The sequence below is a fragment of the Lepidochelys kempii genome, chromosome 23, assembly GCF_965140285.1.
Source record: "Lepidochelys kempii isolate rLepKem1 chromosome 23, rLepKem1.hap1, whole genome shotgun sequence".
In the NCBI taxonomy this organism is placed as follows: Eukaryota; Metazoa; Chordata; order Testudines; family Cheloniidae; genus Lepidochelys; species Lepidochelys kempii.
This window is the reverse complement of record NC_136402.1, coordinates 18,711,993-18,735,683: the sequence shown is the minus strand read 5'-3', so window position 1 is coordinate 18,735,683 and position 23,691 is coordinate 18,711,993. Positions and strand designations below refer to the sequence as shown.

Genomic DNA, 23,691 nt, shown 5'->3' with positions numbered 1-23,691 from the left:
ACGCGCTATCTCAGAGTCTTAACCTCCCGCAGCACCCCCCCGCCCGGCGCCCCTCACTCCCGCCCCGCAGCCCCCCTTAACCTCCCGCAGCCCCCCCGCCCGGCCGGCGCCCCTCACTCCCCGGCCCGCAGCCCCCCTTAACCTCCCGCAGCCCCCCCCGCCCGGCCGGCACCCCTCACTCCCGGCCCACAGCCCCCCCCCGTCCGGCGCCCCCCGCCCGGCCGGCGCCCCTCACTCCCGCCCCGCAGCCCCCCCCCCACCCGGCGCCCCTCACTCCCGCCCCCGCAGCCCCCCCTTAACCTCCCGCAGCACCCCCCCGCCCGGCGCCCCTCACTCCCGCCCCGCAGCCCCCCTTAACCTCCCGCAGCCCCCCCCCGCCCGGCGCCCCTCACTCCCGGCCCGCAGCCCCCCTTAACCTCCCGCAGCACCCCCCCGCCCGGCGCCCCTCACTCCCGCCCCGCAGCCCCCCTTAACCTCCCGCAGCCCCCCCCGCCCGGCCGGCGCCCCTCACTCCCGCCCCGCAGCCCCCCTTAACCTCCCGCAGCCCCCCCCGCCCGGCCGGCGCCCCTCACTCCCGGCCCGCAGCCCCCCTTAACCTCCCGCAGCCCCCCCGCCCGGCCGGCACCCCTCACTCCCGGCCCACAGCCCCCCCCCGCCCGGCGCCCCCCGCCCGGCCGGCGCCCCTCACTCCCGCCCCGCAGCCCCCCCCCCGCCCGGCGCCCCTCACTCCCGCCCCGCAGCCCCCCTTAACCTCCCGCAGCCCCCCCGCCCGGCCGGCGCCCCTCACTCCCGGCCCGCAGCCCCCTTAACCTCCCGCAGCCCCCCCGCCCCGGCCGGCACCCCTCACTCCCGCCCCGCAGCCCCCCTTAACCTCCCGCAGCACCCCCCCGCCCGGCGCCCCTCACTCCACGCCCCGCAGCCCCCCTTAACCTCCCGCAGCACCCCCCCGCCCGGCGCCCCTCACTCCCGCCCCGCAGCCCCCTTAACCTCCCGCAGCCCCCCCCCGCCCGGCGCCCCTCACTCCCGCCCCGCAGCCCCCCTTAACCTCCCGCAGCCCCCCCCCGCCCGGCGCCCCTCACCCCCCCTTAACCTCCCGCAGCCCCCCCGCCCGGCCGGCGCCCCTCACTCCCGGCCCGCAGCCCCCCTTAACCTCCCGCAGCCCCCCCCGCCCGGCCGGCACCCCTCACTCCCGGCCCACAGCCCCCCCCCCGCCCGGCGCCCCTCACTCCCGCCCCGCAGCCCCCCCCCCGCCCGGCGCCCCTCACTCCCGCCCCGCAGCCCCCCTTAACCTCCCGCAGCACCCCCCCGCCCGGCGCCCCTCACTCCCGCCCCGCAGCCCCCCTTAACCTCCCGCAGCCCCCCCCCGCCCGGCGCCCCTCACTCCCGCCCCGCAGCCCCCCTTAACCTCCCGCAGCCCCCCCCCCGCCCGGCGCCCCTCACTCCCGCCCCGCAGCCCCCCTTAACCTCCGCAGCCCCCCCGCCCGGCCGGCGCCCCTCACTCCCGGCCCGCAGCCCCCCTTAACCTCCCGCAGCCCCCCCCGCCCGGCCGGCGCCCCTCACTCCCGCCCCGCAGCCCCCCTTAACCTCCCGCAGCCCCCCCGCTCGGCCGGCGCCCCTCACTCCCGCCACGCAGCCCCCCTTAACCTCCCGCAGCCCCCCCGCCCGGCCGGCGCCCCTCACTCCCGCCCCGCAGCCCCCCTTAACCTCCCGCAGCCCCCCCGCCCGGCCGGCGCCCCTCACTCCCGGCCCGCAGCCCCCCCCCGCCCGGCCGGCGCCCCTCACTCCCCGCCCCGCAGCCCCCCTTAACCTCCCGCAGCCCCCCCCCGCCCGGCGCCCCTCACTCCCGCCCCGCAGCCCCCCTTAACCTCCCGCAGCCCCCCGCCCGGCCGGCGCCCCTCACTCCCGGCCCGCAGCCCCCCTTAACCTCCCGCAGCCCCCCCGCCCGGCCGGCGCCCCTCACTCCCGGCCCGCAGCCCCCCTTAACCTCCCGCAGCCCCCCCGCCCGGCCGGCGCCCCTCACTCCCGGCCCGCAGCCCCCCCCGCCCGGCCAGCGCCCCTCACTCCCGCCCCGCAGCCCCCCCCGCCCGGCCAGCGCCCCTCACTCCCGCCCCGCAGCCCCCCCCGCCCGGCCAGCGCCCCTCACTCCCGGCCCGCAGCCCCCCCCCGCCCGGCGCCCCTCACTCCCGCCCCGCAGCCCCCCTTAACCTCCCGCAGCCCCCCCGCTCGGCTGGCGCCCCTCACTCCCGCCACGCAGCCCCCTTAACCTCCCGCAGCCCCCCCGCCCGCCCGGCGCCCCTCACTCCCGCCCCGCAGCCCCCTTAACCTCACGCAGCCCCCCCGCCCGGCCGGCGCCCCTCACTCCCGGCCCGCAGCCCCCCTTAACCTCCCGCAGGCCCCCCGCCCGGCGCCCCTCACTCCCGCCCCGCAGCCCCCCTTAACCTCCCGCAGCCCCCCCGCCCGGCCGGCGCCCCTCACTCCCGCCCCGCAGCCCCCCCCCCGCCCGACGCCCCTCACTCCCGCCCCGCAGCCCCCCTTAACCTCCCGCAGCCCCCCCCCGCCCGGCGCCCCTCACTCCCGCCCCGCAGCCCCCCTTAACCTCCCGCAGCCCCCCCCGCCCGGCGCCCCTCACTCCCGCCCCGCAGCCCCCCTTAACCTCCCGCAGCCCCCCCGCCCGGCCGGCGCCCCTCACTCCCGCCCCGCAGTCCCCCTTAACCTCCCGCAGCCCCCCCCCGCCCGGCGCCCCTCACTCCCGCCCCGCAGCCCCCCTTAACCTCCCGCAGGCCCCCCGCCCGGCCGGCGCCCCTCACTCCCGGCCCGCAGCCCCCCTTAACCTCCCGCAGCCCCCCCGCCCGGCCGGCGCCCCTCACTCCCGGCCCACAGCCCCCCCCGCCCGGCCAGCGCCCCTCACTCCCGCCCCGCAGCCCCCCTTAACCTCCCGCAGCCCCCCCGCCCGGCCGGCGCCCCCTCACTCCCGCCCTGCAGCCCCCCTTAACCTCCCGCAGCCTCCCCCGCCCGGCCAGCGCCCCTCACTCCCGCCCCCCGCAGCCCCCCTTAACCTCCGCAGCCTCCCCCGCCCCGCCCGGCGCCCCTCACTCCCGCCCCGCAGCCCCCCCCCCGCCCGGCGCCCCTCACTCCCGCCCCGCAGCCCCCCTTAACCTCCCGCAGCCCCCCCCCCGCCCGGCGCCCCTCACTCCCGCCCGCAGCCCCCCTTAACCTCCCGCAGCCCCCCCGCCCGGCCGGCGCCCCTCACTCCCGCCCCGCAGCCCCCCCCGCCCGGCCGGCGCCCCCTCACTCCCGGCCCCGCAGCCCCCCCCCCGCCCGGCGCCCCTCACTCCCGCCCTGCAGCCCCCCTTAACCTCCCGCAGCCCCCCCCCGCCCGGCGCCCCTCACTCCCGCCCCGCAGCCCCCCTTAACCTCCCGCAGCCCCCCCGCCCGGCCGGCGCCCCTCACTCCCGCCCCGCAGCCCCCCCCCGCCCGGCCAGCGCCCCTCACTCCTGCCCCGCAGCCCCCCTTAACCTCCCGCAGCCCTCCCGCCCGGCCGGCGCCCCTCACTCCCGCCCCGCAGCCCCCCCCCGCCCGGCCAGCGCCCCTCACTCCCGCCCGCAGCCCCCCTTAACCTCCGCAGCCCCCCCGCCCCGGCCGGCGCCCCTCACTCCCGCCCCGCAGCCCCCCCCCGCCCGGCCAGCGCCCCTCACTCCTGCCCCGCAGCCCCCCTTAACCTCCCGCAGCCCTCCCGCCCGGCCGGGCGCCCCTTCACTCCCGCCCCGCAGCCCCCCCCCGCCCGGCGCCCCTCACTCCCGCCCCGCAGCCCCCCTTAACCTCCCCCAGCCTCCCCCGCCCGGCCGGTGCCCCTCACTCCGGCCCGCAGCCCCCCTTAACCTCCCGCAGCCCTCCCGCCCGGCCGGCGCCCCTCACTCCCGCCCCGCAGCCCCCCTTAACCTCCCGCAGCCCCCCCCCGCCCGGCGCCCCTCACTCCCGCCCCGCAGCCCCCTTAACCTCCCGCAGCCCCCCCGCCCGGCCGGCGCCCCTCACTCCCGCCCCGCAGCCCCCCTAACCTCCCGCAGCCCCCCCGCCCGGCCGGCGCCCCCCCCGCCCGCCCCGCAGCCCCCCACCCCCCTCGCCCCCATACCGTGCAGCCAGCGGGAGTCGTGCCGCTCCGTGCGAACGGCCGGCCGGGGGCCCATGGTGCGGAAAAGGGCCGCATCGGTGCCCATGAAATCCACGTGCAGCCCAGCGTAGAGTGTCCCGTCTGCTGGGGGGAGGGGGGAGTGAGACCCCCCCCGCACAGAGCAGGGCCCCCCCCCGAGCAGGGTCCCCCCAGGGGGACCGACGGACCCTGCCCCCCCAGCCCCCACTTACTGACGAGCGTGGCCAGGCTGCTCTGACGGGGGTCGTACGGGCAGCGCCCCCTTCCCCGGCTCCAGGGACCACGGCACCATGCGGAACAGGTACTCCTGGGGGGGGACGGGGGGTCAGAGCTCTTCCCCCCACCAGCACCCTGCCCTGGCTACCCCCTCCCCGAGCCGGGGGGAGAACCCAGGAGTCCGGGCTCCCAGCCCCTCATCTAACCTTCCGGCCCCCACTCCCCCTCCCAGAGCCGGGGGGAGAACCCAGGAGTCCGGGCTCCCAGCCCCTCATCTAACCTTCCGGCCCCCACTCCCCTCCCAGAGCCGGGGGGGAGAACCCAGGAGTCCGGGCTCCCAGCCCCTCATCTAACCTTCCGGCCCCCACTCCCCTCCCAGAGCCGGGGGGAGAACCCAGGAGTCCGGGCTCCCAGCCCCTCATCTAACCCTCCGGCCCCCCACTCCCCTCCCAGAGCGGGGGGAGAACCCAGGAGTCCGGGCTCCCAGCCCCTCATCTAACCCTCCGGCCCCCACTCCCCTCCCAGAGCCGGGGCAGAACCCAGGAGTCCGGGCTCCCAGCCCCCTGTCTAACCCCCAGCCCCCTGCCCTGGCGGTGGGTGGGACCCAGGCGTCCGGCTCACCTGTGACCGCCAGCCGCGGTGCACCAGGGCGCAGACGGGCTGGCAGGCCCCCGTCCCGCAGGCGTAGAGGTGGGTGCGGTTCAGGGGTTCGACCAGACGCACGTAGTTGAAACACTCGCCCTGGGGGGGGCAGACGGGACGGGGTGAGTCGGGGCAGGGCTGGGACTCGAATGGGGGGGGAGGGGAATCTCAGCAGGACATGGGGGGCAGAGACAAATGGGTCCCAGGGGGCTGCGGCTGGTCCCCAGGGATCACAGGGGGGCACGGAGGGGCAGATTCCCAGGAGGGGGCAGACCCACAGAGGTCACTGGGGAAGCCCTGCGTGGTCTCAGGAGAGGGGTGACAGGGCGGGGGGCGCTGGGGGGTCCCTGCCCCATCTCACCCCGCTGCCCCTTCCCCGCCATGTGGCAGGCGCTCTGCTGACTCTGGGATGCCGGCCAGTGGATCTAGGGAGAGGAGAGAGTGGGTCAGAGATGGGGACCCCAGAACCAGCCCCCCAGAGTCTGTGTGCTCCCCGACTCCCAGCACCCTCCACCCCTCCCAGGGAACCCAGGAGTCAGGACTCCCAGCCCCCCCCCCCCCCCCCCGCTCCAACCACGAGACCCCACTCCCATCCCAGAGCTGGGGAGAGAACCCAGGAGTCCTGGCTCCCCGCCCCCCCCACTGCTCCAACCACTAGACCCCACCCCCCTCCCAGAGCTGGGGAGAGAACCCAGGAGTCCTGGCTCCCATCCCCCCTCCTCTAACCACTAGACCCACCCCCCGCCCAGAGCCCGGAGAGGACCCAGGCGTCCGGGCGCCCAGCAGGGGGCGCCCCTTACGATGAGCGGCTCCCTGTTGACGTTGTGGAGGTCCAGGGCCACCAGGTAGTCGCGGGCCCCCAGGTAGAGCCGGTCCTGGTCCTGGTCCAGCAGCAGGATCCGATAGTCACTGGTGTTGAAGGCGAAAGCAAAGGGCCGGGCGGTGCGGGTCTGCAGGAGCTCTGGGGGTGTGGGGGGCGATGGAGATGGGATGGGACCCAGGCATCCGGGCTCCCCACCCCCACCCTAACCACCAGCCCCCACTGCCCTCCCAGAGCCGGGAGAGAACCCAGGCATCCTGGCTCCCAGCCCCCCCCTCCACTCTTACCCCCTGAGAACCCAGGAGTCCTAGCCCTCCCACCCCCCAGGCAGCAGCTGGAGTGGTCCCCACCCCCCGTTAATCTGCCTGGCGCTGGCTGAGCTCAGGGGGTATTTTGGGGGGGGGGGGGGGGGAGGCACAGCAAAGCCCAGAAATAATCCCTGAAATCCCCCGGCCGCATTCCAGCCCCGTGCCAGGCCGTGCTGCGAGCTTCCCACCTGCAGTGACCTTGAGCGTGTCAAACCCGGGGGGAGATTCCAGGCCAGGGCGCTACGCGGGCCAGGGTCTGAGAGCCGGGGCCAAGGGCAGGTTTCTGGGGCAGAAGGGGGGGCTAGCTGCTAGGCCCCCCCTCACTCTAACCACTAGACCCCATTTCCTTCCTAGAGCCAGGGATAGAACCCAGGAGTCCTGGCTCCCAGCCCCCCGCTCTAACCCACCAGCCCCCACTGCCCTCTCGGCACCTGGGACCGGACCCAGGCGTCCTGCCGGAAATCCCCACAAGCCCCAGGCTTTGCAGGCTTTGGGGGTGACCTGCTGCAGCGTGTCTGGGGCGTGCGTCACAGCTATATCCGGCCAGGCGGTGACTGAGACAATGGGGGGGCAGCCCCCCACTGCCCCCTGCATTGCACGGCTGGATGGTGCATTGCACAGTGGGGGGGGGGCTGGTCCTGGTGCATTGCATGACTGGATGGTGCACTGAACAGTGGGGAGGGGGGCTGGTCCTGGTGCATTGCATGGCTGGGTGGCGCACTGCACGGTGGGGGGGGGGGCTGCTAATGGTGTATTGCATGGCCGGATGATGCATTGCATGGCTCGGGGGCTGGTCCTGGTGTGTTGCATGGCCGGATGGTGCACTGCACGGCTGGTTGGTGCATTGCACGGTGGGGGGGGGGCTGGTCCTGGTGTGTTGCATGGCTGGATGGTGCACTGAACAGTGGGGGGGGCTGGTCCTGGTGTGTTGCATGGCTGGGTGGCGCACTGCACGGTGAGGGGGGGGCTGGTTCTGGTGCATTGCATGGCTGGGTGGCGCACTGCACGGTGGGGGGGGCTGCTAATGGTGTATTGCATGGCCGGATGATGCATTGCATGGCTGGGGGGCTGGTCCTGGTGTGTTGCATGGCCGGATGGTGCTTTGCACGGCTAGGGGCGTTCCCGGCCCATTGCCTGGCTGGTTGGTGCATTGCACGGCGGGGGGGCTGGTCCTGGTGCGTTGCATGGCTGGATGGTGCACTGCACGGCTGGTTGGTGCATTGCACGGTGAGGGGGGGCTGGTTCTGGTGCATTGCATGGCTGGATGGTGCACTGAACAGTGGAGGGGGGGGGCTGGTAATGGTGTATTGCATGGCCGGATGATGCATTGCATGGCTGGGGGGCTGGTCCTGGTGTGTTGCATGGCCGGATGGTGCTTTGCACGGCTAGGGGCGTTCCCGGCCCATTGCCTGGCTGGTTGGTGCATTGCACGGTGGGGGGGCTGGTCCTGGTGCATTGCACAGCGGGTCGGCGTGTTGCACGACAGAGGAGGCGGGGGGAGCTCAGCCCTACTCGGCATTCTGGGTATTTTAAGCTCTTCTGGGAAAGCCGCTCCCTGCGGCCGGCCGGGTAACCGGATCCCGGAGTCCCCAGCAAGGGGGGTTGCGGGGGGCACCGTGGGTACCTCCGCACCACGTGCCCCCTAGTGACACGGCATGGGGCTCAGCAGCCCGTCTGCTTGCACGGACACGCGTGTGCAACGGCGCCCAGGAACACGTGTTCACCAGCACGTCTCTGCACACGTCTCTCACCGTGGACACACGCTTTGCACGCACATGTGACTCGTGCCACATGCCCCCCCCCCGCACGGCCGCGACTGGAGCCCGTGTGCACGACGGACCACGCGGGCTGCACCACCCCCGCCCCTCACCTGCGTAGGACAGGGAGACGCGGGGGGCGCTGAGGGGGGTGGACCAGGCCAGGGCACAGGGCAGCACCAACCCCAGCAGGAGGGCAGGCGCTGGGGGGGCCATGGCAGGCAGCACCTGTGGGAGAAGGAGAAGAGGTAGGTGGGGGGCAGAGGGCTGGGTGGGGGGGCTGGGAGTGGGGTAGGCCCTCTCCCCTAGCAGGCAGGGCTGAGCACTGGGGGGTGCAGTGGGGCAGGGGCGACCCACACACCCCCTGGGGGGGCACAGGTGTGTGGCCTGGGAAGCCGCTTCCCAGGGCTGCGCTGCCCCCCCACCCCCCTCCTTGCTGGGGGGGGAGGGGCTGGGATAACCCAGCCGAGCCCCTCCCCTGCTGGGGACCCCCCCATCAGAGCCCCTGGGAAGTAACCAACCCCCAAGAGACCCCCTTCCAAGCCCCATGCCCGGCGGGCAGAGCAATGGGGTGAAGCCAGGAGACAAGGCATGTGGGCCCCCCCAGACCCGTGCGTGCGGGGGCTGATCTCCCTGCTCCCCCCCCGCAGCAGGCCCCCAGCTGCGCGGGCTACAACCTGCAGGCTCCACCCCCCAGGTGCGGCCAGGTGCATGCTGAGATATGCAGCCCCCCTTTCCTCGGGCCAGTCCCGAAATGTGCCCCCCCCGTCCTTGCAGTTGTGGGGTGGCGGGGGGGCTCCTTCACTTCCTGTCCCAATGCGGGCGGCTGCCCCTGCGCCCCGGCCCCACCAGCGTCTGCGTCCCGCAGGGCAAAGCGGAGCAGACAAAATCCAGGGGAGCAGGGGCTGCAGGTCGGGAGTGAGGGGCACCGGCGGGCTGCGGGTCGGGAGTGAGGGGCACCGGCGGGCTCGGGGGGGGCTGCGGGTCGGGAGTGAGGGGCACCGGCGGGCTCGGGGGGGGCTGCGGGTCGGGAGTGAGGGGCACCGGCGGGCTCGGGGGGGGCTGCGGGTCGGGAGTGAGGGGCACCGGCGGGCTGGGGGGGGCTGCGGGTCGGGAGGGAGGGGCACCGGCGGGCTGGGGGGGGCCCTTACCCCGAGTCTGTCCCGTCTCCCAGGCGTCTCCGTCCCCGCTCGGCGTCCGGGGGGGGGGTTGAGACCTCGGCCCCCCCCGCGGTGGGAAGGTCCCAGGACGAAGGGGGCCGATAATCCCCCGGCCAATCCCGGCCCAGCAGCTGATCCCCCCCCCCGTTAACCCCTCCCTGCCCGCCGCCCTCCCCCCACATACCTGGCTGGGGGCGGGACCCGGAACAGCGCCGGGGCTGGGACCTGCCTGGAGGGAAGTGGGGGGGCGGAGCAGCTGGGGGGGGAACAGGTCTAGGAGGATTTGGGGAGCCCCCTGGCAGCCAAGCAGGGGTGACCCCCACCCAGTCTAGGCCAGGGGCATGCTGGGAAGATCTCTGCTTCCCCACAAGCCCTTGCACCCCACGTGTCCCCCCCCCCCAGGATTCCCAGGTGCCCCCACCCCGAGACCCTGAGACCTCGAGCCTCGGCAACTCCCCCACCCTGGCCATGGCGTGTGCGGGGGGGCCAGGACGCCTGGGTTCTCTCCCAGCTGGGGGAAGTGGGGTCTGCTGTGGCCCCCTTTGCTCAGACAGCTACGTGGGGAGAAAGGACACCCCAGGTGGGACGAGGGGCCCATGGCAGGGGGATGGGGGACCCCACGGCGGGGCAGGCAGGGGGACAGAGGACCCCAACCCCACGGCAGGCAGGGGGACAGGGAGCCCCACGGCGGGCGGGCAGGGGGACGGGGGGACAGAGGACCCCATGGCGAGCAGGCAGGGGGACGAAGGGCCCCATGGCGGGCGGGCAGGGGGACGGGGGGACAGAGGACCCCACAGCGGGCAGGGGGACAGGGAGCCCCACGGCGGGCGGGCAGGGGGACGGGGGGACAGAGGACCCCACAGTGGGCAGGGGGAACGAGGGACCCCACGGCGGGCGGGCAGGCAGGGGGACGGGGGGGACAGAGGACCCCACGGCAGGCAGGGGGACAGGGAGCCCCACGGCGGGCGGGCAGGGGGACGGGGGGACAGAGGACCCCATGGCGAGCAGGCAGGGGGACGAAGGGCCCCATGGCGGGCGGGCAGGCAGGGGGACGGGGGGGACAGAGGACCCCACAGCGGGCAGGGGGACGAGGGACCCCACGGCGGGCGGGCAGGGGGCGGCGCGCCAGGAAGGAGCCGGGCGGGTGAAATCTCTCCGTCTATTAAGTGCTTTGTTTTCGCGGGCTGGGCACAACCCCGGGCGGGCACTGCCCCCAAATCAGTAGCGTTGCACGGGGCGGCCACGGGGGGCGGCCACGGGGGGCGGCCACGGGGGGCGCCTCCACCCATGGCTACAAGACGTCAGAGGGGCCGGCCCCAGGGTGCCCCCAGCACCTAGTCCGATTGCCAAGGAGAGCACCCCCCACACGGATGGGCAGAGTCGTGCCCGGCCCCAGGGGCTGATGGGATTGCGCTGGGGGGGTGCAGCAGAGGTGGGGGGGCCCTGAGGTTGGCAGCAGGCCCTGGGGGGCCCCAGGCTGGGGGGGGAGTTAACAGCCGACCCCTGAGCACAGTTAATGGAACAAGACCCTGAGCTGCTCAGTAAAAGGCCACTGGGGGCGCAAGGCCCCCCCCGCTACGGGGGGGGGAATTACCCACAATGCCCCTCTCCCGCGGCCAGACAGGACCCCACCTGGCCACTGGGGGGAATTTACCCACAATGCCCCTCTGCCAAAGCCCGGCAGGGCCCCACAGACAGCGGGAGGGGGGGTATTGACCCACCCTGCCCCCAGCGCCCTGGGCCGACCCCCAACGCCAGCACGGCCCCACAGACGACTGCCCCCTGGCGACACAGTGGGGAGCGCTGCCCCCCCATGGCCAGGCTGGGAACTGCGGTCGCCCTCAATGACTGAAGGGCTCCGCTGAATTGCTCCAAGCCCGGAGCGGGAAGCGACCCCAGGCCGGGGGGCCGGGGGCAAAGCTCAGTCACAGAGTCCAGCCCCAGCAGAAGGCGCCGGGGGGGGGGCCTGGTCCATCTTCGGGTGCTGGTGGGGCGGAGGGGGGGGCAGGGGATCAACCGTCTTCCTCCGGCTCCGAGCCCCGGCCGGCCGCCTTCATCAGCTCCTCCACCGTGCTGCCTGGGGGGGGACAGACATGGGTACGGCTGGTGCCCCCCCAGTCCTGACCCACAGCCTCCCTGCTCCACCGGCCCCCCCGAATCCTTCCCCACCCCACCAGCACCCCCAATCCTGACCCACAGCCTCCCTGCTCCACCGGCCCCCCCGAATCCTTCCCCACCCCATCAGCACCCCCCAGTCCTGACCCACAGCCTCCCTGCTCCACCGGCCCCCCCGAATCCTTCCCCACTCCACCAGCACCCCCAATCCTACGCCAAGCCCCACCCCTGGCCTCGCACTCCACCAGCACCCCCCCGAATCCTTCCCCACCCCACCAGCACCCCCAATCCTGACCCACAGCCTCCCTGCTCCACCGGCCCCCCCGAATCCTTCCCCACCCCACCAGCACCCCCCAGTCCTGACCCACAGCCTCCCTGCTCCACCGGCCCCCCCGAATCCTTCCCCACTCCACCAGCACCCCCCAGTCCTGACCCACAGCCTCCCTGCTCCACCGGCCCCCCCGAATCCTTCCCCACTCCATCAGCACCCCCCCAAATCCTTCCCCACTCCACCAGCACCCCCAATCCTACGCCAAGCCCCACCCCTGGCCTCGCACTCCACCAGCACCCCCCCGAATCCTTCCCCACCCCATCAGCACCCCCCAGTCCTGACCCACAGCCTCCCTGCTCCACCGGCCCCCCCCGAATCCTTCCCCACTCCACCAGCACCCCCAATCCTACGCCAAGCCCCACCCCTGGCCTCGCACTCCACCAGCACCCCCCCAAATCCTTCCCCACCCCACCAGCACCCCCCAATCCTGACCCACAGCTCCTGCTCACCCAGCCCTGCCCCCTTCATGAAGCCCGCTGCAGAGACAGCCCCTGGGGGGGGCGTTACCTAGGGACCCCGTTACTCACCTTCCTCGCCATCCTCTTCCTCGTCCATGATTTCCTGCACCTCGTCGTCCTCCTCCCCCTCATCGTCCACGATCACCACGCAGTCGTCCCCGTGCTCCGTCCCGCTGTGGGCACCGCAGGGTTACCCACAACGCTTGGCGCCCCCCCCCGGGTCACCCACAACGCTCCCCCGGGTCACCCACAGTCACCATGCTGTCGTCCCTGGGCTCCATCCCACTGCGGGCACCACAGGGTTACCCACAATGCTCGGCTCCCCCCTGGGGTTACCCACTGTGAAGAAGTGGGACAGTTCTTAATGTTTCCTCTGAATAGTGTGGGGGGGCCTCAGTTTCCCCTAGGCAGTTCTTAAGTCTCTAGGGGGTGGGGTAAGGGGGTATGATGGTTGCAGAGCCCTAGAGGGCAGGTGTGTGCAGGAGTCTGGACACAGAGAATGGCCGACACCCTGTTTCCTGGCCACTGGTGGCCTGGGCCCTTCCCCCTGCCAGGTGAGACCTAAAGGGTTGGAGAACAAAGAGATCAGGGACAGGGACAAAGCCCAGAGCAGGGGGGCTGGAGGGAGTTTCAGTTTGGGGCTGGCTGGGGACAAGGAGTGAAGGGCAGACGGGGTTGTCTGGTTCACTACCCCCCAGAATGGACCCAGCTGAGGGGTCTCGTTCTCTGCACCTACAAGCTCTGTGTTAGACCCTGTTCCTGTCGTCTAATAAACCTTCTGTTTCCCCGGCTGGCTGAGAGTCCCGTCTGGCTGTGGAGTTGGGGGGCAGGACCCTCTGGCCCCCCCAGGACCCCGCCTGAGCAGACTGGCTGCGGGAAGCGCCCGGAGGGGCAGGGGAGGCTGGAGGCTCCGGGGTCAGACCCAGGAATGGGGAAGCCGTGTGAGCTTCTTGCCCTGCAGACAGGCTGCTCCCCGAGAGGAGACTCCCCCAGAGTCCTGCCCGGCTTCGTGGGGAGCAGGTCAGAGCATCGCCCGGGGACCCCGTGGCAGCGGTGGGATGTACTGCACCCGTGGACGGCGCTTCCTGCAGTAAGCGACGGGGGAGCAGTAAAACGAAGGGGGATTGACGGGGACCAGGCGCGCTGAAGGCTCAGAGAGGAGCAGTTTCGGGGGGCGGTTAACCCCTGGGAGTGTGTGACCAGCGAGAAGGACTGTGCAGTAATGGGGTCCCCTTGGGGACTGTGGTGAGCAGTCTCAGGGGCGGAGGAGCCTGCGGCTTGGCCCTGGGAGAGAGAAGGACTTTTGCAGTAACAGGGTTCCCCTGGGGATTGCAGTGAGCGGTCCCGGGGCTGGAGGAGTCTGCCGCTCGACCCTGGCAAAGAGGGGGTGACCTCGAGAAGGGCTGGCACACTAGGGGTTCTCCCTGGAAACCGTGGGGAGCTGAGAGCACACAGGCCTGTGAGTCCACAACAACTTGGGAGGAGCGGAGTGACGGCCTGTCACCGTCTCCTGAAGAAGGACACCGTAACCCGGTGCAGAAAGAGGGTTGAGCATTGGGAAGTTCACCAAAGCACAGTTCATCGTGCGGCTGGAGGAGGATGACCGCTCTAAGGAACAGATTCCTGACCCCAAATGGGGCTATAGCAGGATCTGGGAGCAGCTGGAGTAGGAGCCAGGCACCCCCAAGACTCCTGTCCCCGACCAGACAGGGGTCTTCACAATCGGGTTCCCCATCGGGGGATCGGAGACTGACGGGATTGGAGCCGAGTCCGAGAGAGCAAGAGGACTGTGGGAGACAGCGAGAGCCCGAGAAAGAGCTGCAGAAGCTGCAGCAGCATGAACTGGCGGTGGGGGAGCGGAGAGGCCTAGGGGACCTCCCCGGGGTGAGTGGGGATAGACCCCGGGGGGCCAGTTCCGCAGGGAACCTCAAGACTGAATTGCTGCCCCTGGTTAAGGAGTGGGGAGATGTGGATGCCACCCCACTGCCTTTGAGCAGGCTGGCGATTTGAACCAGGGGGACCCTGCGGAAAAGCCCCGGTGTCTAGCTCCCTTGCTGGGTCCCAAGGCCACAGACTCCGTCAGCCCGATGGGTGGGGAGGTGGACAGGCTCCCACTCCTGACCCCAACCTCTATGTCTGTGTGGAGTTTCCTGGGGCCAGGCCCCTCGGACCCCCAGTGGGAGCGGAAGGGGATGGCCAATGGGGAGACATTCCTGGGGTGGCGAGATCCTGGGACAGAGAGAACTGGTGTCAGGCCCTGGGGGGTGCAGCCTCAGATGCCGGGGGGTTGTGTGAGCTGGGTGAGGGTCCCAGGGACGAAGCCCCTCGCCCTGCCTATGGCCCAGATCCCTGTGCAGACCCAGGAGGGGTGGGGCTGGCTGGTCGTTGGGGTTCTCCAGGATACCAGCTGCCAGACCCTGTTGTGGGGTGACTGTGTCTCTTTGGGACAAGATCCGGGCCCTGCTCTGGTAACTGCCAAGGGTTTGAATTTGAATCCAGGGAAGCAATCGGCAGAGAGGGAAATGGTCAGTGAAAATGCAGATGACCTGGCTGGCAGCGGGGAGGAGCCGCTAGGCCCAGGCTACCTGCCTGCCTGTGACCAGACCCCTGGGGCTCCCTGCCCCCCGTGCACACGGGAGAGGGGGCTCACGCTGGCTCTGATGCAGTGAGGAAAGCAGGGAGCTCACTGCCTACCCCCACTGGGACAGCAAGGGGAGCGCTGAGCACAGTGGGAGCTGAGCCCCAGCTGAGTGGGGGGAGACACAGGCAGGGCAGGGGATCTGTTGGGAGTGGCAAGGTGCTGGGTAAGGAAAGTCTGGATGAGCCTAGGCAGCCTTGTGAGCTGATGGCTGTGTCTAGTCAGCAGGGCGGGAAGGCCAGGAGAGTGGAAGATGAGAGTCCCTGGACCTTACCTGTTAGCTGGGTGGAGAATTGGGACAGTGAAGGAAACGTCCCTGTGTCTGTCAGGGGTATTTACTTGCCTATGGAGGGAGCTACCCTGATCTCCAAGCAGTTGTCTGTGACCAGCCTTGTGTGCTGGGACCAGGGGAATGAGATCCCAAGCTGGGTGTCTGGGAAGGGAGAAAGTGTGTCCGGCTCTTCTTTGTCTGTGGAGCAGACAGAAGGGGCCTTTCAGCCTGTGATGGTTGAGGGTCGTGCAGTTGTCCCAGAGCTGGTTCTGGATTCAGCTAAAGCCCAGGAAGGGAAGGGTCCTAAGTTTGTGTCTGCTCGGGAGAATGGCCCTGTAACTAGGTCGCATCCGGTTAGGGTCTATGTAAAATCCCAGAGCCCAGACAATTCGGGGGCTTGTATTTTGCCCGTTGCTAGTGTGTTGTTGGGAAACGGTGTCGCAGCTCTGCCTAATCAGGGTGAGATCCTAGCCAGGGCACAAGGAGAGCATGAAGGTGTGTGATTGTGTCACCTACTGAGGGTGTGGAAACCTGTAGCAAGAAGGAAAAGATTCCTGAACTTGTGTGTGGCAAAGGGAAGGAGAATGCTTCTGACCTTTTATCTAGGAAGTCTGTCAGTTTGCCTGAAAGGGGATTGTGTAGGAATCTGCCGGATGGGCCAGAGGTAACTCTGGATGTAAGGGAGACCCAGAAAGAGCCTGTTGTTGCTCAGGAAAGTGTTCCCCTAGAGCAAGCCCTCGGTGAAGAGGGTAAGAGCAGAATTTCTGGGAGGGGTGAATTGTTGTATAGAGAAGCCCTAGGGAAAGGAATCCTCCTGGAGTCTTTGCAAGCAGTTTACTGCCACTGAAGGGTGTGAAAGTGATTTCATCAAGAAAGTTTCAGTTGCTAAAGGCCAGAAATTTGCTGTTGTGAATGGATCCACTGACTTTCCTGTTGAAAGATCCAGTGTGGAGAGCTTTGAGAAGGGCTCAGATGAAGTGAAAGCTGTTAAGAAAGTTAAACAGTCCTATAACCCAGTGGCTGTGTTTGGCCAGCTTGTTGGGGAGAAGACCCAATCCCAGTTTGACCCCCAGGGGTTTTGGGGTGGCAAAAGGCACGGGCCACATAAACCTTCCCACATGCAGCCTGTGAGTGCTATCGACCACCCCCGACCTAAGGCAGGGCGTGAAACTGGAAGGGCCTGGTGTAACTCCTACCAAGGAATGGGAGAGATGCTGGGGCATCCATGGGAACATTGGTGGCTTCGAACTTCCCCAGGTCACCGGCTAAAGTGACCCCGCTCAGTTCGATCTAGAAGGGGGGAGAGATGTGACGAAGTGGGACTGTTCTTAATGTTTCTTCTGAATAGTGTGGGGGTGCCTCAGTTTCCCCTAGGCAGTTCTTAAGTCTCTAGGGGGTGGGGTAAGGGTGTATGATCGTTGCAGAGCCCTAAAGGGCAGGTGTGTGCAGGGGTCTGGACACAGAGAATGGCCGACACGCTGTTTCCTGGCCACTGATGGCCTGGGCCCTTCCCCCTGCCAGGTGAGAGCAAAAGGGTTGGAGAACAAAGGGATCCGGTGACCTCCTGGCCCGGGAAAGGGACAAAGCCCAGAGCAGGGGGGCTGGAGGGAGTTTCAGTTTGGGGCTGGCTGGGGACAAGGAGTGAAGGGCAGACGTGGTTGTCTGGCTCACTGCCCCCCAAAATGGACCCGGCTGAGGGGTCCTGTTCTCTGCACCTACAAGCTCTGTGTTAGACCCTGTTCCTGTCGTCTAATAAACCTTCTGTTTCCCCGGCTGGCTGAGAGTCCCGTCTGGCTGTGGAGTTGGGGGGCAGGACCCTCTGGCCCCCCAGGTCCCCGCCTGGGCAGACTCGCTGGGGGAAGCGCCCGGAGGGGCAGGGGAGGCTGGAGGCTCCGGGGTCAGACCCAGGAAGGGGGAAGCCGTGTGAGCTTCTTGCCCTGCAGACAGGCTGCTCCCCGAGAGGAGACTCCCCCAGAGTCCTGCCCGGCTTCGTGGGGAGCAGGTCAGAGCATCGCCCGGGGACCCCGGGACACCCACAATCACCACGCAGTCATCCCCAGGCTCCATCCTGCTGCAGGCACCCCGGGTTACCCACAATGCTCGGCGCCCCCACCGCCCGGGTTACCCACAATGCTCGGCGCCCCCACCGCCCGGGTTACCCACAATGCTCGGCGCCCCCACCGCCCGGGTTACCCAGCATGCACTTCTCAGCCACCAAAAAATTAAGCCCAGTCCCTGGCTCCCCAGCCTGCCGGCCCCTTGCCCGGCCCCCTCCAGCAGGAGGCGCCGTCTCACCTGTCGTCCCCGGCGCCCCCGTTCTCGCCCATCAGGTAGTAGTGCAGGGGGTTTGGCCAGAGGTCCTCCTTGATGATCTGGGGGGACGGAGCAGGGGGGTGAGACGTGGGGGGGGCAGCCGGGGGGGGCAGGATCGGGGCTCGGGGGGTCTCACCTCAGCAATCCGGTCACCTGCAGGGAAGCTGTGGTCCCCGAACCAGCTGAAGAAGCTGCGCCCCACCTCGGGGCTCTTGCGGCCGTGGGCCCGGGGGTCCTGGCCCCGCCACCAGCGGATGGGGGTGGAGTGCGACACCAGCCTGCCTGCGGGGGGAGAGGCAGGGGTGAGGGTGCAGGCACGGGGAGCGCCCCCAGCGCCCCCCGAACGCAGCCCCGCCCCATACCAGAGGAGGCCGGCTGGAACTCCTTGACGATCACCTCGTTCTGGAAGTAGGGGTTCCCGCTGAAGTAGAACTTGATCTTGCACCCTGACTTGGCGTGAGTGAAGTCCTCCACCTGCCGGGGGCAGAAAGGACCCAGGAGTCCGGGCCTGAGACTTTCCACAGCGCGCACCCCCACCTCCACCGTCCCCCGGCTCCTCCTAGAGCTGGAGCAGGAACCCAGGAGTCCTGGCTCCCAGCCCCGCCCCCCGCAACCCACTCGACCCCACTCCCCTCCCAGAGCCAGGGAGAGAACCCAGGCGTCCGAGCGCCGAGCCCCCCACTCTCACCTGCAGGTTGGTCATGTAGCTCAGGGTGTCCTCGTCCCGGTCGTTGATCACGGCCGACAACTGGGGGTGATTGAGAAACTGCCGAGCCCGAGTCAAGGAAACACAACCGGAGCCCGGACGCCTGGGTTCTCCGGGCCTCCCGCTCTCCGCCCCCCGCCCAGCCCCGGCTGCCCTGCGACGCCCCCTGGCGGAGGGATACGGCGGTGACCCAGAACCCGGGGATGTTCTGGATGATGAGGTTGCGGCGCTCGAGGTGGGGCCGGCGCATGTGGCCGAACTTGGCCTTGAGGATGCGGAAGGCGCAGCCGGCCTGCTCGTTCACCGCCTCCAGCTCCAGCTGCACCGCCTCCAGCGCCTCCAGGTACTGCCCCGTGTCCGGGGCCCGCCGGGCCGCCCCGGCCCCCGGCTCCTCCTCCTCCTCCTCCTCCTCCCCCACTGAGATGATGGAGCACTCCTCCTCCGCCCGCCTCTTCCTCCGCCCCTCCCGGCCGTCGGCAGTTTCCAGCACCCCCTTCCCCTCGGCAGCGGCGGTTTCGAGGCTCCCCATCGCGGTGGCGTCGGTTTCCAGCACCCCCTTCCCCTCGGTGGTGGCGGTTTCGAGGCTCCCCATTGCGGTGGCGTCGGTTTCCAGCACCCCCTTCCCCTCGGCGGTGGCGGTTTCGAGGCTCCCCATCGCGGTGGCGTCGGTTTCCAGCACCCGCTTCCCCTCGGTGGTGGCGGTTTCGAGGCTCCCCATCGCGGTGGCGTCGGTTTCCAGCACCCCCTTCCCCTCGGTGGTGGCGGTTTCGAGGCTCCCCATCGCGGTGGCCTCGGTTTCCAGCACCCCCTTCCCCCCGGCGGCGGCGGTTTCGAGGCTCCCCATCGCGGTGGCGTCGGTTTCCAGCACCCCCTTCCCCTCGGCGGCGGCGGTTTCCAGGCTCCCCATCGCGGTGGCGTCGGTTTCCAGCACCCCCTTCCCCTCGGTGGTGGCGGTTTCCAGGCTCCCCATCGCGGTGGCGTCGGTTTCCAGCACCCCCTTCCCCCCGGCGGCGGCGGTTTCCAGGCTCCCCATCGCGGTGGCGGCGGCGGCCTCAAGGCTCCCTGGCCCAGCGGCAGCCTCCAGGCTCCTCTCCCCTTGCGCGGCTCCTCGGCTCCCCTTCCCGTTGGCGACAGCCGCGAGGCGCCCCCGCCCGCCCCCGGCGGGGTCTCGGCTGCCCCGCTTGGCGGTTTCCAGGCCCCCCTCCCCAGCAGGGGGCGCCAGCCCCGCGGCAGCAGTTTCCAGGCCCCCCCCGGCCGCGGGCGCCCCCGGCCGCCCGGCGGTTTCCAGGGCCCCCCAGGCCGTCAGCTGGGTCAGCGCCTGGGCGGCCTCCGTCTCCTTCAGCAGCGGGGCCGGGCAGCGGCGCTTGGCGGCCGGGGCGGGGGGTGGGGTCCGCGGGACGCCCCCGCTCCCGCTCATGGTTCGGTCCGCTCAGGCCCGGGGGCGGGGCCGCGCCGGCCCCCCTCCCTCCGGCTCAACCCTCGTTTTCAAACGGAAGAGGCGCGAGGGGAGCAACGGCCGCCGGCAACTGCCAAACTCGAGCGCCTCGCGCGTCTCTCCCCCCTTCCTCTGTTCCTCTCTCCCCTCCCCGCGCTGATTGGCCAGCAGCAGGGCTGCCCCGCCAACGGCGGGAGGGAAAAGCCTTCCATCCCACGTGGGGGGGCGAACCGGGCGGCGATTGGCCGGCGGCGCCAGCAATCGTCGCGGGTTCCGTCTTCGACCCGCCCCCCACGTGGGGGACCCGGACCCTGATACGGCGGGCGCCTTCTCGGCGGCGGCCAATGGGCAAGAGGCGGAACCAGGCTCGGCGGATTCGGTCGCGTCCGCCAGAGATGGGGCGGGGAGTGTCTCAAAGGGAGACTGCGCGTGCCGCATGCGCGTTGGCAGGACCTTCTCCCGGTGCATGCGCAGTAACGCCGAATGCGGCGCTTGCGCCCTGGGCAGCTGGCTGTGGGTAAGCGCGCGCGCGCCCGCCAGGTGGAGCAAATGCCGGTGGCGCGTGATTGCTCGTCGCGCAGGCGTGGCGCGATCCGCGAGCAACGGTGCCTTGCACACGAGCGTGCAGCGCGGGCAATACGGTGCGGTGTGCATTACACACGAGCGTGCAGCGCACACGGCGCCGTGTGTGCAATAGTGCATTGCCCGTAGTAGTGAACTGCAGGCTGTCGAGCCCTGCACGTGACGGTTCCCCTTGAATCCTGGTGCCTTGCACGAGAGGGTGCGCGCGGCCAGCGGTGCAGTTGTGCATTGCACGCGGCGGAGCCCGTGTTGGTCGGACTGCAGACAGCCGTCGGCCTCGTCAGGACCAGCACGGCGGGGGCGAAAGGTCCGGCCCCCGGGCGGGGCAGGAGACTGAAGGGTGGAGGCGCTCCCAGCCAGACCCGGGGGGGAGGGGGCTGCGGGGTGGGGCTCTGCAAGGGGCGCTCCCCCCGGTGATCAGCGCGGGCACCAACTCCCCGAGCCTGGCTTTCTGCCCCGTCGAATGGGGGGATCGAACCCCAGGCCCGGGGGGCCCATTCCCCCTCTCGAAATGTCGCAGTCAGCAACAGGCATCAGCTTCCCTTCCTGTCCCAAACTGCGGCCCAGCCGCCCTGCCCCAGAGGTGGCTGCCTCTCCTCACCATCCCCATAGGGCGTTATGTGTCCGCCCCGCCCCAGAGGTGGCTGCATCGCAGTGCCAGGCGAGGCGCCCCTGTGTGGCTGCGTCTCTCCCCCTCGCCCCAGATCTTATCATGCTGGCTGTTTTCGAAGAAAGAGAAATCTGTGACCTTTGAATCGAAATTTCGGGGGCAGGGTCGGCCCCGAAAGCAGGAAACCGAAGCACAGCCGGAGGTTTCGGTTCAGCTGCCGGGGGAGCCAACTGCTTCCTGGCCCGAACGCTGCCCCGGGCGCCCCAGCGCCCCCCCGGCTGGGGGAGGCCGAGGCTGGAGTCATCGGGGTCTGCATTCATCCTGCGCTCGCCCGACCCAGCTCGCGGGGGGAAAAGGCAAGAAGAGATTTGTTCCACAATGGCCAATAGTGACTGACGGCAAGAACCAGGGATTGAACCCAGGAGTCCTGGCTCCCAGCCCCCCTGCTCTAACCCACCAGACCCTACTCCCCTCCCACAGCCAGGGAAAGAACCCAGGTGTCCGGGCACCCCAGAAGACGGGTCCTGCGTGGCCCTGGCTCGAAGAAAACACCGATTGGTCAGTTTGTTTCATTCCGTTGGTTTTTATATCAAAAAGAAAAGAAACGAGAACGGTCCCTGCCCCCCAGCACCCCGAAAAAGGGGGGGAGGAGCTGGACCAGAACCAAAGATCCGAGCGAACCCCCACACTGCCCCCCCCATGCTCTCCCTCCCCCGACAGAGCGGTTGCCCCCCTGGGGTCCCTCCAGAAATGGCTGCTGTCGGGAGTCTCTGTCCAGCCGTCCTGTCGCTGTATTGTGCCCTCCCCAGCCCCCCGAGCCCCGAAATTATCGGGGGGGAGGTATTTTTGTACAAAAACATTGATTTTTTTTCTGTGTCTTTTTCTTAGATTTTTTTTCTGCGAAAAAAATCCCCCACCCCCAAAAAACCCCGAACCAAAAGAGCAAGAGAAGAGTTCTGAGCCCGGGCAGATCCGTTGCGGGGCCCAGGCCCGGCTGGAAACAGAGAGCGAAGGCCCCCCCTCCGCCCTTCACCCACCTATTTCAGGAGTCCTGGCTCTCAGCCCCACTGGATCTAACCCACCAGACCCCACTTCCCATCCAGAGCTGGGGGAGAACCCAGGAGTCCTGGTTCCCAGCCTCCCCCCCTCCCCCCGCTCTAACCCATTAGACCCCACTTCCCATCCAGAGCCGGGAATGGAACCCAGGAGTCCTGGCTCCCGGTGCTAGGCCCTCCCTTCCCCAGCCCCAGCAGTCCCAGAGACGGATTCTGATCCCATTTCTGTGGGTATCAATCTGGAGTTACTTCCCCGCTGCCAGCAGGGTGAGTCTGGCCAGGAGCCCGGGGTCAGGGCTCGGCCCCGTAACATCCCACTCCAAATCCCTTTGCCCTCCGGAGTCTGTCCGTGCGGGAATGCAAACAGCTCTGGGGAGCAGCAAAGGGGCTGGGAGGGGACCTGTTCCTCTCGCATGCAGCTGTGTTCCCGCAGGGCACCCGACCATCGCTGTGCGGCCCTCCGCCTGTTCTGCCAGCACCACTGCCTGATAGTGTGCCCCGTACCCGAGCGTCGGTGCAGGGTACTCTAGCATTGTGTGTGTTTCTCCACCAGTTCCTCCGCCTGTCGCCCTAACAATCGCTGCCTGTTCCTCCGCCTGTCGCCCTAACAATCGCTGCCTGTTCCTCCGCCTGTCGCCCTAACAATCGCTGCCTGTTCCTTCGCCTGTCGCCCTAACATCGCTGCCCGTGACTCCGCCTGTCGCCTTAACAATCGCTGCTTGTGACTCCACCTGTCCCCCTAACAATCGCTGCCTGTGACTCTGCCTGTCCCCCTAACAATCGCTGCCTGTTCCTCCGCCTGTCGCCCTAACATCGCTGCCTGTTCCTCCGCCTGTCGCCCTAACATCGCTGCCTGTGACTCCGCCTGTCGCCTTAACAATCGCTGCTTGTGACTCCGCCTGTCGCCCTAACATGGCTGCCTGTGACTCTGCCTGTCCCCCTAACAATCGCTGCCTGTTCCTCCGCCTGTCCCCCTAACAATCACTGCCTGTTCCTCTGCCTGTCGCCTTAACAATCGCTGCTTGTGACTCCGCCTGTCACCCTAACATCGCTGCCTGTGACTCCGCCTGTCCCCCTAACAATCGCTGCCTGTGACTCCGCCTGTCCCCCTAACAATCGCTGCCTGTTCCTCCGCCTGTCCACGTAACAATCGCTGCCTGTTCCTCCGCCTGTCCACGTAACAATCGCTGCCTGTTCCTCCGCCTGTCCACCTAACAATCACTGCCTGTTCCTCTGCCTGTCGCCTTAACAATCGCTGCTTGTGACTCCGCCTGTCCCCCTAACATCGCTGCCTGTGACTCCGCCTGTCCCCCTAACAATCGCTGCCTGTGACTCCGCCTGTCCCCCTAACAATCGCTGCTTGTGACTCCGCCTGTCCCCCTAACATCGCTGCCTGTGACTCCGCCTGTCCCCCAACAATTGCTGCCTGTGACTCCGCCTGTCCCCCTAACAGTCGCTGCTTGTGACTCCGCCTGTCGCCCTAACAATCGCTGCCTGTGACTCCGCCTGTCACCCTAACATCGCTGCCTGTGACTCTGCCTGTCCCCCTAACAATCCCTGCCTGTTACTGCGCCTGTCGCCCTAACAATCCCTGCCTGTTACTGCGCCTGTCGCCCTAACAATCGCTGCCTGTGACTCCGCCTGTCGCCCTAACAATCGCTGCCTGTGACTCCGCCTGTCGCCCTAACAATCGCTGCCTGTGACTCCGCCTGTCCCCCTAACAATCACTGCCTGTTCCTCTGCCTGTCGCCTTAACAATCGCTGCTTGTGACTCCGCCTGTCACCCTAACATCGCTGCCTGTGACTCCGCCTGTCCCCCTAACAATCGCTGCTTGTGACTCCGCCTGTCGCCCTAACATCGCTGCCTGTGACTCTGCCTGTCGCCCTAACATCGCTGCCTGTGACTCTGCCTGTCCCTCTAACAATCCCTGCCTGTTACTGCACCTGTCCCCCTAACAATTGCTGCCTGTTCCTCCGCCTGTCGCCCTAACAATCGCTGCCTGTGACTCCGCCTATTACCCTAACATCCCTGCCTGTGACTCCGCCTGTCACCCTAACATCGCTGCCTGTGTCTCCGCCTGTTGCCCTAACTTCCCTGCCTGTTACAATCGCCGCCTGTGACTCCGC

General features: G+C 69.4%; 2 protein-coding genes across 2 annotated transcripts in view; both read right to left on the bottom strand.

Moving 5' to 3' along the window:
- The window catches only part of LOC140902082 (semaphorin-3F), a 14,935-nt gene extending 6,545 nt beyond the window's left edge, over positions 1-8,390 (bottom strand). The window contains 7 exon segments of the mRNA XM_078850334.1: positions 4,130-4,249; positions 4,360-4,408; positions 4,410-4,454; positions 4,985-5,105; positions 5,369-5,430; positions 5,806-5,966; positions 8,004-8,390. Of these exon segments, the coding sequence (XP_078706460.1) occupies positions 4,130-4,249; positions 4,360-4,408; positions 4,410-4,454; positions 4,985-5,105; positions 5,369-5,430; positions 5,806-5,966; positions 8,004-8,106 (661 nt within the window). The 5' untranslated portion in view covers positions 8,107-8,390.
- A 1,805-nt stretch (positions 8,391-10,195) lies between these two features.
- On the bottom strand, positions 10,196-21,186 carry LOC140901971 (uncharacterized). Its single transcript, XM_078850327.1, has 7 exons — positions 18,064-21,186; positions 17,865-17,942; positions 17,539-17,650; positions 17,313-17,458; positions 17,159-17,235; positions 12,024-12,127; positions 10,196-11,127 (listed from the first exon to the last, which is right to left on the bottom strand). Exons 1-7 carry the CDS (start codon positions 19,297-19,299, stop codon positions 11,063-11,065), a joined length of 1,818 nt encoding a protein of 605 aa, XP_078706453.1. The 5' UTR covers positions 19,300-21,186; the 3' UTR covers positions 10,196-11,062.
- Positions 21,187-23,691: the final 2,505 nt, after the last annotated feature.